This window comes from Talpa europaea (genome assembly GCF_964194135.1).
Source record: "Talpa europaea genome assembly, chromosome: 2".
In the NCBI taxonomy this organism is placed as follows: Eukaryota; Metazoa; Chordata; class Mammalia; order Eulipotyphla; family Talpidae; genus Talpa; species Talpa europaea.
In genome coordinates, this window is record NC_140068.1 from 27,457,441 (window position 1) to 27,472,898 (window position 15,458).

Sequence of the window (15,458 nt, forward strand, 5' to 3'; positions counted from 1 at the left end):
GTGATATTGAAGTCTATCTTCTCCATTATTTATTTATTCTATATTCTATTTTTAAAACATTAATTGCCACTGATTTCTGTAAACAAGCTTGCTTCTTCAAAAATCATCTCTTGACCTTTGTCACTATCTCATTTTCTCTCATTTACATTATGTTTGTGGAAAACAATAGTCTCTATTCATAATATTAGCTTCATTGAGTCCATTAATTCCCTAAAATTCTGATCCTATTTCTGCCCCAGGACTCCAGTGAGTTACTAATTATGGATACAATTATGACTGTCACCAGTTTGGTCCTAAGTACCACATGAAAACATTGAACACTCTCTTGAGGCAGTCTCATGCTTTGGCTTCCATAATACTATGTTCATTCTTACTGTTCTTTTCATTGTGGTTTCCAACCTTTTCACATCATGATGCTTAGGGGAAATGACAATATTTTAGGGTATACTAGAATGAACAGATGAGAACGCTCATGGTTGGAAGAGACTGGAGACCAATTTGGCTCTGCCTGGGGGTTTAAGGAGTCATTTTAGTAGTTTGCATCATACAGCACAGCACTTATCTGATGTATAGCTCATCTTCACCCTGAATTTCTAACTGACATCTAACTTTTCTAACCTTTCTAAGGTGAATTCAATATTTTCCCACTTAAATTTGGTTCTCGTCTTATTTTCCTCTTTGGGAGTAATGACTATAGCTTCTACTGTGTGACCTGGAAGGTGTCCTTGATACATCTTCTATAATCAGTCCCAAACCAATCACTTTTAAATATTTCTTGTCTGATATTCATCATCACTATACAGTCTAGAATATTAGTTTAACTAGGATATTGCCCACTATAGTTTACCTGCTTTGTCGCATGATATTTCCATAAGTAGCTTTGATAAGAATATAATGGATATCATAAAGTACATCCAGGAAGTCTTCACGGGTCACAGTTCTACTGACACGCGGATCATCGCCATAGTATTTCCATTCTTTCTGTTAACAAGAAAAGAAACCATGTTGATGAAACAGAATGCAAAACCACTGGTGTCCTTGCACCAAACAGCTAATTACCTTACCTCTGTCATTTCAATTTCATGCCTTGTCAATTGGCCAATTAGAGGAGCAGCCATATGCCTGATGATAATTCTAGCATGAGTAGGAGTCCCACCTCGAATGATAACCTGAGGATTATACGTAGAGAAACCTGTCTCTTCCCGAGCCTCAAAATAGATGGTGTACTTGAGTTTTCCACCGTAGGCCATCAACTGATAAAATAAAGCAAAGAGTTAAATAAATCCCCAAATGGTATGTCTTCAAAATATAAAATATATTTTACTTTGTCCTCATATGGTTTCAAAGTTCTCATCTTTACCTTCTTTCCTTCAAATTGTTCTGGAAGTTTCCAATAAAAAGGTTCCAAATGGAGATCTTGTTTCACCAGATTCATATGTGCAATAATCTCTGGATGTTGAAAAGCAATGCCTTTGGTAGTTGTGTGCTGCAGTGCCTCGTCCACCAGGGGCAGAATGGTCTGTTCAGGCTTCAGAGTCACCTGCGTGGGACCAGAACATGCAAAGGACCGAGTGAAAGACGTGTGGGCACAACTTTTAAATGCTGTTATACTATGGACTGCGTGTCTATCTTCAGCCTCATGCTCATGCTGATGTAACATTCTCACAAGAAAAAGAACTGAAATGTAGAGTAGTGAGCAGTAGGGGAGAATAATTTTGACTTGTTTGCATAGTGAAAAGTACATCTGTGAAAACTGGAGTCTTTTACACCAAGGAAAGGTAGAATTTAAAACAAGAAGGAGGTAAAAGTGAACATGTTTCCACTCTAAAAATAGATGATTCCCTAAGGCTGGTTGGAATAAACGTGCAACAAGCTGTGGATTTCCTTGCTGTGTTATCACTCCTTTACCCTCACTCTTCAGAATTGAACTTCTTCACAGTCACAAAATGACTTCCCTTACAATGTTTCTTTTTAATTTGGCATCTATTTCTTTGTCAATAAATAAATGAACTCTTTTAAAGGAAGGATTAGAAGGCATTTACTCCAACTGTCTAATGGCACATGTCCCCCATGACATCTCTAAATGTGCACAGGGGAAAAGGTTACTTAAATGTTTCGCTGTTTCCTCCTACCCCTCAGTGCCTGGCTACAAGATGCCAGCAGGAACTAACATTAGACCATTACATGGCTCAGCAGTTCCTCACTCACCCGCGTATGGAACAGTCCTTGTGCTTCAGAGCACTGACTAGTCACGCCGAAGCAATAGCAGCTGCTGCAGCCAAGTGGATTCTGGGCATCCAGTCCAAATTTTCCAGGACGGCACCTGTCGCAGTGCACACCTTCCACATTCACCTGAAGAAAGATGAGAGCTTCTCAGAGTTGTTCAGTGATGTGATGAGAGAAATGAACTTGAGAATGAATCATAGGAAAGCACACATTTTTGAGAAAATTAAAGAAAAAAGAAAACTCTGGTATTAGTTTTACATGTCAAATGGCATACATAGCTAATCTCATTGTGAGGATTTCAACAATCTAACAATGCTTTATATAGAAATATGTAATTACTGCAGATAGTGACTATTTTTAAAATGTAAACTACATATTTCCTACAATTTTGCTGTGAGCAATATGAATCATGAGAATTTTGAAAGCAAAATACAACCATCAATTCTGAGACAGTGGTGTTAGAAAAAGTTGTAAGAAACAAGCAGTTTATAAAAATGTACATATACATATTATGATTATGAAAAGCACAAAAGTATTAAATATAATGTATTATCATAATTAGAATATGTAATATTGTAGTATTGTGCTTTGTGCTTTGTCTGGGCCACTTAATGGCAAAACTGTCATTTTCCTAAATTCTTTTTTTTTAAATATTTATTTTTATACAAGAGCTGAGGTACAGGTCAGAGGCGCAGGAGGGTGAGAGGATTCACCAGAGACAAAGTGGGGAGCAGAACAGGTAGACAACAGAAATACACTGCTGAGGGGAGCAGAGGGCATGGCAGGAGAGGTCTGCCACACCATGTGAGCATCTCCCTGGCCGGCCAAGAATCGAACCCACGCTGTAGAGCCTGCAGACAGCTTCACAGCGCTGCACTCAAACCTCTGCACCACCACGGAGGCCATTCCTAAATTCTTAAGACTATTGTAACAGCCACTCAAAAAATTTTATCTTCCTGTCTCCTCTGTCCCACTTTGCATAGACTTTTTCTTGAAAAGATGCCTCTGACACAGACTTAACTGCATTTCTTCTGAGATTGATTTTTTTTTACAAATATTTAAGGGTGAAAATCCCTCTTATCCTTTTTAATTGGCTGTTTTTCTACATCATTTAACAATATTAATGAGGGCTGAAAATTGCACATAGTCACTGTTTGTAATGTCAGTACTTATATGTGATGAAATTTTACTGAAAATTTCCATAGCAGTAAATATATTTTTTAGTGTACAGTGATTGCACATTAGTTTTTGGAAAAATGTATTTTTTCCAAAGCTTATTATTTAGCTGTGATTTTCACTGAGGATGCTCAAAAGACCTCTTTTTGTTCCCTCCCTGATTATTCTTGCAAATATGTAAAGAAAAATATAACTTTCCCATTGAAAATGCAACATCTCTGCCAACTAGAAAAAAGTTAGGTTTTGGCTGAAAATAAGGGCTCAAAAAGCCGTGCTTATCTGTATGTTAATGAACATATGGCAACAAAAACTGTTATCAGGAGTTTCTCTGTATCTGTTTGTTTAGCTTAATGAACCAGAGCTAACGAACACTGAATGACGTTAAAACTGAGCAATGGAAATAGAAGTGTGTGAACATTTTCTAGGTTTCAGCAGCACATACATACCTTACAAGTGCACTGACCAGTCTGATCACTGCAGAAACACTGCTTTGTCTCTGAATCACAGGTCGAGTCATCAGTGCCAGGCAGGAAGCAATCACAGGGACTGCAGTGAGGGTAGTTCCAATAACCTTGACTGCACTGTGTACATTTTGTACCCGAAAATTTAGGATGACAGTTGCATTGGCCTGTGTTTATATTGCAGTGGAAATCCAAGGATCCCACTAAACTGCAATTACATGCCTATGGACGAGATAAAAATAGTAACTATTAACAAACACCATTTCATGGGAAACATCTTAAAATTTTAATTCAAATGTTTTTATGTTCCCATTAAACACATATTAATCATGTGTCTATTATATGCTTTATACTGTTCTAGTTTAGTCGCTTGGGAAACATCAGTGAACATAACATTAAAATTGCTTCCTTCATTTAGTAAGATATATGTGTCCTGAGACACAATGCTATTAAATTAGAAAGAAAATGTGTTCTCTCTGTTTTTGGTGTGGGGGAAAGAAGGAGCTGGGTACAGATTTTCTCTAAACTATTTCAAATATTGAACTTTAGGCAAAACTGCTTTATCTTATCATGTTTATATTACTTAAGTTGTATATAGATATACCTTATAGACTAATGGAGGTAGACAAGTAAATACATGAATACGACATGATACTATAGGAATTACATAATAGAAGATGTGAAAAATGCCGTGAGAACATAAAAGGAGCACCAAACCAGATGTGGGGAAGCCAGAGAGAATTTAGAGCAAAAGTAACATCTGGGATGTTGGTTTGTGGCATTTAGTTTGTAGACAAGCTTGATTTGATGTGCTTTGTTGGCAACATCTTTTCCTCGTCTTAGATAGGATTTTCTTTTCATTTATGTAATTTAAAATTCTCCTAGAATTTTTAAGCTTGAGTCTTTTCTCATTAATTTTCTGGGACATGTTGAATTCTTTTAGTTTGACAACAAAATTGTTTTATGATTCAGTGCTATTTCCTCAAATTTTTGATTTTTACTTCTGCTCTAATCTACCTATTTTCTTTTTCAAGCTCACCTATAATTCTTAAAGCACATCACTTTTGTCTGTCTGCCAAACATTTAGTATTCCAGCATCTTCTGCAGTCATTTTCCCATTTGCTTCTAATTTGTTCTCCATTTTACTGCTCTTACTTTACATGATAGTTCTATTGTATGTATGTACCAACAACACTTACTTTAATTATACTATGCATTTTAACTTCTTTTGAATATTTTTTTTTATTTCATATGATCCATGTTAAATTTCTGCTCATCCACATGTCTTTTGGTCTAACATTCTTTTAAGATATTCTGCTCTTGATTTACAGAACTCATACCTTCTTGGAATTTAGTGAAAATGCCATGTGGATTTCTAAAATGCCATTTAAGATCTTGGGATGAATCATTCCCAGAGACCAGCTGTGCTCCTGATCAATCTGCTGTTTCTGAGGTCCGGAGTCACTCTTCTTGTCCTGCTGTGTGATAAAGTGGCTGGGCATTTGTGGGCATTTCTGTGAGCCCAGGTAGCAAAATATTAGGTTTGGGCAACAGAGGGCTTTAAAGGGACCCATGAAGGTCATAGTGGTGGGAAGACACTTATGTTCTTGGCTCTGGTTCTTCATTACCATCATCATTACTGTTATTTTATTGTTTCGCTGGGAGCTCAGCGGCTAGTGTGTCCCCAGGCTCCTCTCTTCTGTAGGCAGCTTCCTGAGCAGCATTAGTCACCAATGCTTTGACTAAGGATAAAATAAGTCTGTAGCAGGTATGAAAAGGCAGCCACTCCTTCTAGGTTGAGGGAGGTGGACAGCAGAGGAACCAAATGCTGAGTAAGGCATGGCAGCTCTGACCACGGCATGCTGCTTCCAAGTCACTTAGCATGTCCAAATCCTCCAACAATGCTGAGCAGATCTGTAGTCCAGACTTGACCACAAATTCTACCAACCTTTTTTGTTACTGGTTTTGTTTTGCTGCTAGAAGGCTGTGTGGTAGCCAATTCTCTTCAAAGAGGTCTGCATCTCAGCCTTGCTGGGACTGGGGCTGAGGCAGAGAAGAAAGTGTCCTCTTCTATCCCTCAGTTTAGTTTTTTTTTTTTTTTTAATTTTCCACACTCCCTCAGGCTACAAGTAGCTTTAGATGTAATTACGTTGTTGTACCTAGTACCTCAGAACCCTGTATATTGTGTTTCTGTCCAATTGTAGTAATAGGACAGAATGTAATAGTGTCATTTCTGTCTCCTAAGTAGGTCCTGAAATGACACCCAAATGGGTGTCACATCTCTTCGTGTCAGGGTTTGCTACTGTATATTGCTTACATGTTGTGACCTGATGCTTTTTTTGGATTTCTATGTTATCCTTCTCAGATGTATGCTCTTTGGCAGATTCATATGCACAGCAACTTGCCAAATTTCCAGATTCAAGTCTGGCTGCATTTTACTTTCTGTTTGTCACACATTCTTACTGTTGAACTTAATTCTTACATCCAACACTATTGGGGATATTTCTGCTTCTGCTCCTGTCAACAATGGCTTACTTCTGGGACTATTCTCTATAAGATGAGGTGATATACAATCACCAGATATTTGGTGAAATATCTTTCCAGATTCTGATATTAAAATAATCACCAAGTCTTGTCTTGGGTGTCTAGATGAGTAAATATTTTTCTATGTCCTCACTGTTATCCAGTGAAAAGAACTGCAGTAGGGAATGCTACTAAAAGTAATGTTAAACTCAAATATGCAAAATGTGATTATTTATTATATTACAAAACTGATAGAGAATATACAAGGCATAGAATTGTCCCATGGCCATCATTCCAAGTAACTCTTCATTGGAATATCAGGTGTAAAATAAGAATTCAAAATAAAGATGATTGACATACACTTAAATATCTTCTATTGATTCTCTTAAACAAAATGGGCCACAATCAGAAATAAAAAGGTATGAAAAGTTATGCAAGCTATAATCATGCAATACATTTTTAAAAGTCTTGTGAGATATTTTAATACATGAAATGTCTGCTTTTCAATTTTTATTGTATAAAACCAAAGCACTAACTCCCAAGTATTAGTTGATAGTACAAATAGACATTAGGACATTTCTAATTTAGGAAGATTCTTTAGGAAGTTATAGCGGAAAAGGAGACCATTAACCATGTTTCAGTAACACTATAGGCAATATCAAACTTAAATCATAACTGCATGTAATGTTTGTTTAGCAATAGAGGATTTATGTATTATTCTCCTGCTAGTGAGAGACAGAAGGCTTTGTATTCTATTTTAATAAAACATCAAATGATGTGTGTGTTCACACCTCAGCACAAAGAAATTATTCATGACACAAAGAAAGAAGCTATAAATCTCAAATCACTTCTTATTTAGGTGACAGTCATTCAAACAGCTTAGGTAGTAAAATACTACTTGTATGCACACAAATATTTGTGAGGGCTTCATGAAATTTTTGTAATTGTTCATAATGATAAAAGAGCTATTTACATTCCTAACAGAGGTTCAAAGTAATAAAAAATTCAATAAACATATTTATCTCATGATTAATATACACACTGGTATCAGACACACAACTTTTTTTTTTTAGAAACTTGGTCTATATTCCATCATGGTTTATGTCCAGAAAATTCAGAAAATTAGACATCAGTTTCAATTTCAGTAGCTTCATTAGAGTTTGACCACATCAAAAAGGACCTTGTGAAGAGAAATAAACCCTCATATGTCTTCTGATGGCTTATTCATGAGTTCAAGGAATTAGGCGAGGTTTGGATTTGAAGTGGAAAGTATTAAGTATCAGTCATAGAAATTTTTAATGTTCAATTCATAAAAAAACTTTATAGTACTATTGGCAAGAGACAAATGAGTATATTGTCTAGTTTTCATTATACCTAATCACACGTCTAATTGAAACCAGATATCTGAACTTCCTTGAACAATTACCAATACAGTTTTTTTCCTAAAACAGCATATTTAAACCAACATATTCAGAATGTTAGAGTATAGATTAGATATGTGTGAACATACTGAAAAAATAATTTACATCTCTATAGGATTCTACAATGGAAAAAAACAGTCCACACTTAGTCACCATGTTTTAATATTCTTCAAGCCAATGTAATCAATTTGAATGACTCTCATTAATATCAAACATTCCTTTGTATATTGATCTGAAACTTAATGGACCCAGGTCATCCTTAATCCTACTTGGCCTCTGTGTTGCATTAGGCATCATAGAATACTCCTTCTTTTAAAATAGTATCTTAGTTTTTACAACACAAGTTTACCTCCTCTATTTTAAGTGATTAGACTACAAAACCAAAAGCAAGATAAGATGAAAATCAAGAAACAACTGCTTTCAGATATCGTATAACAGGAAACACCGGACTGTGCCTTCTGAAAGAAGGAAAACAAATAAGGCGGCATGATAGGCAGATTTTAGGTTGCAACACAGAAAGGGGAAACCAGACAAAGCCCAGAATGACAATGTAAGAGAGAGTTGAGAGAGTTTAAGATGCTGAGGGAGTTAGAATTCATGAAGGCAAACAGAATATGTGTCCAAATGGAGTAAGTTACACAGAGAGAATTTCAGATTTCTGAAAAAGAATCCCCTTCAGCTTTTGACTGAGTACTTATCTGTGCATGCCTAGGATAAAATTCTCTGTTTGGAGAAGAAACATTTGGAAAATTCCATGCTAAAAAAAAATTCCTAAGTTCACAGAAAGTTTATAATAATTCATTTTCCCAACAGCTAGCATAGAGAGATATAGCAATGCTCTAGATACTGCTGTTGTTCTTTTTTAAAATATTTATTTATTTATGCATATAAGAGCTTGGGTGCAGGCCACCAATATTTTTACACCAGAGTTATGTTACTTTCTTAATTTTCACTCTGATGCTGAATAGATTTCTCTAAACTTGAGTATAGATTTCTCTAAACTTGAGTATGCACATGCCACTATTTTCTATGGTTTACCCACTTGAGGTTGGTAATGACGCTTGAGGTTGCTATGACTCTTATGAATCTTCTTAACTACTTCTTGTAAATTAAAACCTTGTATTAAAGGCAATTCTCATTGAATTTTAGCAAATTCTATTATCAGTTCCTAATTTCTCATACCTTGAAGATACATCTTATTGTGTCTAGTTATGAGGTTAGAACTATTTTCTAAGTATCAACAGTTTTACTATAGTTTTCGTTCTTTCCCCTTTTTTGGGTAGCTATCATGGATCAATCTATGTAAGCATGTACTATGTCATCATCTTTACCACTGATAAAATGTAAGATAGTGATCAATATCTGCAATCACTCTATAGCAATAGTTCTATATTGTTTTGTAATCTAATATTGGATTTTGAATTGTCCTACTATAGAGTTTTTCTAAAATAAAAATGTTAAAAAATACACTATCAGATGAAATAAAGCAACTTACCTTACAACCAGTGACAATGCTGTGACCCCAGGTGTTAGGTGCACATTTAGAACATTTTTCTCCAATGGTATTGGGAGGACAAATGCATTGTCCGGTCTTTGGGTCACAGTTATTACCCAGATGAGAACAGTCACAAGCTTCACAGGTGAAAGAGCAAAGGAAAAAATAAAGTAGAAGTTTGTTATAAAGTGTTGAGTTTTATATTGTGACTTATGTTATTTTAGTTTCCATCCTATGGTTAAGGATCCTTGAAAGTAAAAACTTACCTCACTCATCTTGTATATCATAGTACAGTATACTTCACAAAGGTGTCATTTAATAAATATATATTGTAATTCATTTTTAAATGAAGTCATTTCTAGATTTTTGGCTAAGTTTAAAGAAGAATTGGTGTGTCAGAGTCTATGTTAACTATATTACCTAATGTTAAATTTTTATTTAAAAATTTTATTTCTATGTTTATTTTAAGTTCATAACCAACTTTTCTGTGCTGTACAGATCAATACTTCCTTCTTATTGATGGCTCTTTTTTTCAACAAATACCAATACATTTAATAGACTTCGGAAATTCAGTAAATCATATATATGATTATTAGTGGCATGCATAAGAATATTTCAGTGTTGTTAATATTTAAACATAGTTGAATTATAGAAATACATATTCACATAGGTGACCTTTGCACAACATGGGGTTAGTGGTGAAAAACCCTCTGCAGTAGAAAATCCAGACCAGAAGTCTTACTAATAACAAGAAGAGTCAATACATATGTTACATCTTATATGTATTATATATGGTATTCTTACAAAAATGTAAGTGACAGAAGTGTTAAGAAACAAATAAGGAGAGAAAATATATTTCTTGTATTTACTGATAAAAATGCCCATAAATATGAATCTACAGAGTTCAAACCCATATTGTTCAAGGGTCAACTTTAGATAGCTGGATGGATGCATAGAGAAATAGATAATTTTGAGTTTTTATTTACCATTGTCTTTCTTTTTTTTTTTTTTTTTTAATAGAGGCATGCTTTATTTATTTGTTTGCTGGTTTGTTTGTTTGTTTTGTTTATACATGCACTGGGTACAGTCAGAAGTGCGGGAAGGAGGGTGAGAGAATTCACCAGAGCCAGAGCGGGGAGCAGAGAAGGCAGAAGGACCAAAGTACACTGCTGAGGGGAGCAGCGGGCGGCAGGAGAGGTCTGCGCGCCATGTGGGACCCTCCTCCAGTGGCCCGGGAGCAGCCAGGGATCGAACCGGTGCCGCAGAGGCCGCGCACAGTTTCGCAACCCGGCGCTCAACCGCTGCGCCACCGGGGAGGCCCTGTCTTTCTTCTTTTTAATAGATTTTTTATTTTGTCTATATCATGTGACATATAAAGAGTGAAAATTCATTCCTACCTATTGCACTTTCTGAATGAATGCCAAAATTTAAGAATTTCAAAGTCACTCAAGACAAGGAATATATATGCCACTTATTAACTATAGTTGACCCAGCTACTGAGCACATTTTAGTGAAGCATTTCATATCAAAGAAGGAAAAGCAAGAGAAGTTTTTTTTCAATTGAATACTTCAATTAAAAAAGAAGACTAATGTTATAAGAAAACTTTGAATTAACTAAATAATGATTAAATGTGTTAGTGGAAGTCATTTAGGATATCAGATTAAGTTCACTTTTTAAAGATCACAATTACTGTTCACAACATTCTATACAAGCTGTGAAAAATGTGTAGCACAATACTTGTCAGAGAATAATATTCATAAATGTTAGCTGTTGTTTTTGTTATTATTGTTGTTAATTTGAAGTCAAAGGATCATTTGATATATACCATTTATTAAGAAGAAAAAAGAGTTCACATTAGTTCAACTTTATGTGCTAAAATATATCTTGGGAAATTCAAATCATTACTTGCAAATAGAAATACTCTAAATAGTATTCTTCAATGGAATCACAACACCAAATAGAAGGAAGACGAGTAATTAGCTAGTTTTTCTCTTCCAAAAAAATGTTTACTACAATTGATAATACTAATAAAGAAATAATGATAATAATTATGACAATAAACACACATAGCAATTATGTGCAAGGCATTACTCTAAATATTTTACAGCCACTTACTCAACTAATTCTTACAAACCCCCTGTGAAGCAGATGCCATTGTTTTTCTGATTAATAGATGAATAGTACAAAGGGATGGGGAGAGGAAGGATTAGGGTCAAAATAAGGGGAATATAATCAAAATGAAAATGCATATATTGTGTAAAAATGAAAAATGATGTAAGAATTATATAAAATATTAAAAAAAGCAAACATTGTAAAAAAAAAGAAAAAAAGATTACATAAATAGTTACTGGTAGATTGACTAAACAGGTCTAAACTCTGGAGTGAGTAAAGTTCTCAACCATAATGTCATACTGCTCACTTTGGGCTTATTTTCCATTTTACTTTTGTAGTTAGAATGTTACTAATCTGCATTTCTAAAATGTTATCACAATTTCATAATTTTAAATAATGTTCTCAGCCTTACCTATAATTTGTGGTAGTGGTTATATTTGAATGTATAAAAACCATTTCATTAATTCATATTAAGTGAAAATGTTAATGAAGTTGGATTTATAGAACAGAGTATGTTATATAATGTGGTTTCATAATTTTTTAATAGAGATATTGGTTTACAGATCACATAATGATCCTTAGAGGAGCTACCATTATAACATTTAGAATATTTACAATGACTTAATTTATAATAAAAACTATATATTGAAAGTGATTGAGAATATCTCAAGAATACTGGTTTTTAAAATAACTTTATTCCCACCATTTCTCACATAAGTTTGCAACAACAGTCAATGATATTGTCTTAAAAATTGAACTATGTGTTTATCAAAGTGCTGGGAGTGTAGGAATTTCATCAACGCTCAATCAGTGTGTTTAGGTAAGCCAGGTAATATTCAACCTAGGGATTGTTGGAGCAAAAGTCAATTCTAAATTAGTGGCATATAAGTCAAGGCTAATGTTCAATTTTTCTTTTTCTGTGGTTTGCTAACTACTGTTTCCTTAACTCATAATTTATGGGGAGGCTGTGACAGGACACATTTTCCCCTAAACTGACAAATATCCAGAGTCAATCTGTCTTTTTTTTTTTTTCTCAGAACATCACCGTTTTCAAGGTACCTAAAAGTAAATGAAAACATATTTTTATACCAGAAAAAGAAACTAACTTCCCTGATCCTGTACCAATCTTCCAGTAGGCAAAGGAAAAGTTCAACTGTGTCAGCTTGGGAGTCAAGTTTAAATAAGATAACATTGGCACCAGCAAAATTATCATCTGACTTTCAAGCTGCAGTAGTCTTTGCGTGACTGACTCAGTGGCGGTCACACACAAGGAGGGACACACAGAACTGGGGTACCTGATGGATTTTTATTCAGTACTCACATCACTTATATAGAGAGCAGTGTTTTGAATTGTGATGAATTTACTTCATTTGTTAGTTTAAAATGAATATACATTACTTATATGTTAAATATTTTGTGTTATATATCTGTTGTCAAAATATTTTTCCTTTAATCTCTGGGAACCCTAATGAAAAACGTGTATGGAAGTCAAAATGTGAAAACCAGAGAATGAATATATAGGACTGTCTTATTTACAGACCTGTGCAAAACCAGAGAACTGTCTTATTTACAGACCTGTGCATCCTCCTTCCTGGAAGTTAAAATAGCCATGGGCACAGCGGTCACACTTCTTCCCTGTGACTCCAGGCTGGCACCAACACTGACCACTCTCATCGCAGTCGAATGATTTAGACCCGAAAGAATTGCAGTTGCAGGGAGCACACCCCCTTCCTGATTGCAGGCCAAAGGTTTCAGGCTGGTATGGAAGAGAGAATAATTTAATTTATATTAATTACTCATTGTGGAACAAGATGCACAATATCAAAAGATCAGGTGAGAAAAGAGCTTATGGGTTATCGAAATTCTTTACTGTTAGGACAATTGGGTTGTCATTTAATCAAATGGACATTTTTGATGCTATCCAAACAGAAAAGTTCAATTACTTTGAAATTTCATCAATTAATGGAAGAAATTAATTTCAGAAATCAATGGCAGTGTCACTACCACTCGGTTTGTTATGTTCACCATCTTTTGTTATAATTTCCAACAAACTAATAGCAATTTGAAAGTAAGCTATGGACGGTATTTCTATTTATTTGAAAATTTTGCTTGTTTCATTTCTAATAATCTGAATTGATTACTTTCAGATATTATGAAATTTTTCTACTTGGTAAAAATGCTTTCAACATGATTGAGCAGCAACCTAAAATCAAATATTTTTTTCTCTAATAATTGACTTTTTAACCCATCTAGCAAAAATCTCACCATTACTATTGGGCTTACATTGTGAATTATAACTTTACAGGTCATGCCTACACTGACAAAATAACTGATATGACAAACATCTAGTCTCTTGTGTGTCATTTTAACAACTGAAATGATTTAAAACACAAAACAAAGAACCAGAGTAGGCAGTGGAAGGAAAACTTCCTTCTCTGATGAGTTATTCACATGCACATCTCTTATCTATTTATAACAAATACCATGCTGTGGTCAAGTTTTCTACTTTTGACTGACCTTTTACCATATCTAGAGAAGTGGTTATGCTAGAAAATGCTGAGATAAAAAATCATACCTACTAGAACAATGAAAAGTACATATCCTACTTGAAGTACTTCAGGGTTGTCATTTTAAATAGGAAGTATGTCATTTTATTATGATATTTTAATCTGGAAAATTCATCTCAATGATTTTCCTATTTTGGAAAATCAGACTTAATAATTAAATCTTGATAAAATTAAATCTTACTATTTAATTTGAGTCATCCAAAGAGAATTGAATAATCCTTAATTATATATCCTTGCCATTATTGTTAACAGTAATAAAAACAAATTCTAAAAACAAGGTATACTGAAAATTAGTCTTCTAAAATGATTGTAACTAATAGTTTTGTTTTTCAAATATAATGTGGGTTGATTGAGTTTAATAATCATTTTCATCTTTATATTTACTGCCTACTTCACCTCTAGTTTTAATTCAGATTTTATTATTGGATTAAAGGAGAGGATATAACAGCTTTAACAGCATGATTTAAAAATTAAATTATATAAATGAAAATTGAAACAATATTTGTATTCATTAAAGCAATTCAATGTAAAATTCTAGATATCTGGCATAGAGAAATAATAAGAAATGGAGGAAATCTCCATTTCTCTGAAGTATGAGCTTGGGTATTACAGTGTTATATGTTCACTTAAATTTTCAATATTAAAGAAAAAGTTGAATTAAATTATGATGCATTCATGCTAAAAATGATATGCACTCGTTAAAATCCTATTTGAAGAAATTTTAAAGATATGAAAGTTTATAATATAGCATTAAGTATTATTTCAAAAAAAGAACATAAAATTATATATAATTATAATTCTAATTATATACCTATAATGTCATACATACCAATCATACACACACAAATAACATATACACAGAAAAAGGATTAGAACATAACATTTTAAAAATTTTTCTGAATTATAGATTAGTACTTTACATTCATCTTTATTTCCTAAATTTTCCTGTCTTAGAAGTCTGAACTGTAAAGAGTACTTTGTATTCATATTTATTTTCTAATTTTTCTTCACTTAGCATATATATGATATATATGTGTATGTGTGTATATATATATATCACATAGACTTTAATGGATAAGTCAAAAATATTAAATGAACTTTTAGTTCAGTTATTATCAAAAAGTTCCAAGTTGATTATATAAAGAAGAAATGTCTCTACCATATCTTTCATATTTAGTGTAGTTTTAAAAGCTGTTATACAAAAAAAAATACTACCCAATCTCAGTAATAAAATTTTAAAATATTTGATGTTCAAAATTTATTTCAGAAGGCATAGAAAGCCCCTGAAGTAACAAATTTAAGGTGCAAGCATTCCTAGTCCATAATTAAAATTAATGTGGTAAAACAAATATGGGAAAGAGTGCCTAAATTGTCTCAGTGGGGAATGTGGTGAGCTACTGTAAAGTATTTTCACTTGTGGTAATATTATTAGCCAAGCAGTGTTGTGTTCTAAAATCCTTTACAAATATGTATTCA

At 33.7% G+C, this 15,458-nt stretch overlaps 1 protein-coding gene across 2 annotated transcripts in view; it reads right to left on the minus strand.

Moving 5' to 3' along the window:
* Nucleotides 1-15,458, minus strand: part of LAMA2 (laminin subunit alpha 2) — a gene marked incomplete at both ends in the record, with an annotated part of 514,626 nt that overhangs the window by 160,815 nt on the left and 338,353 nt on the right. For both annotated transcript variants that reach the window (XM_084228925.1, XM_084228924.1), the window contains 7 exons: nt 848-981; nt 1,065-1,253; nt 1,361-1,540; nt 2,209-2,352; nt 3,849-4,085; nt 9,303-9,439; nt 12,991-13,171. In XM_084228925.1, coding sequence (XP_084085051.1) covers nt 848-981; nt 1,065-1,253; nt 1,361-1,540; nt 2,209-2,352; nt 3,849-4,085; nt 9,303-9,439; nt 12,991-13,171 — 1,202 coding nt within the window. The remainder of the gene's footprint in view (nt 1-847; nt 982-1,064; nt 1,254-1,360; nt 1,541-2,208; nt 2,353-3,848; nt 4,086-9,302; nt 9,440-12,990; nt 13,172-15,458) is intronic.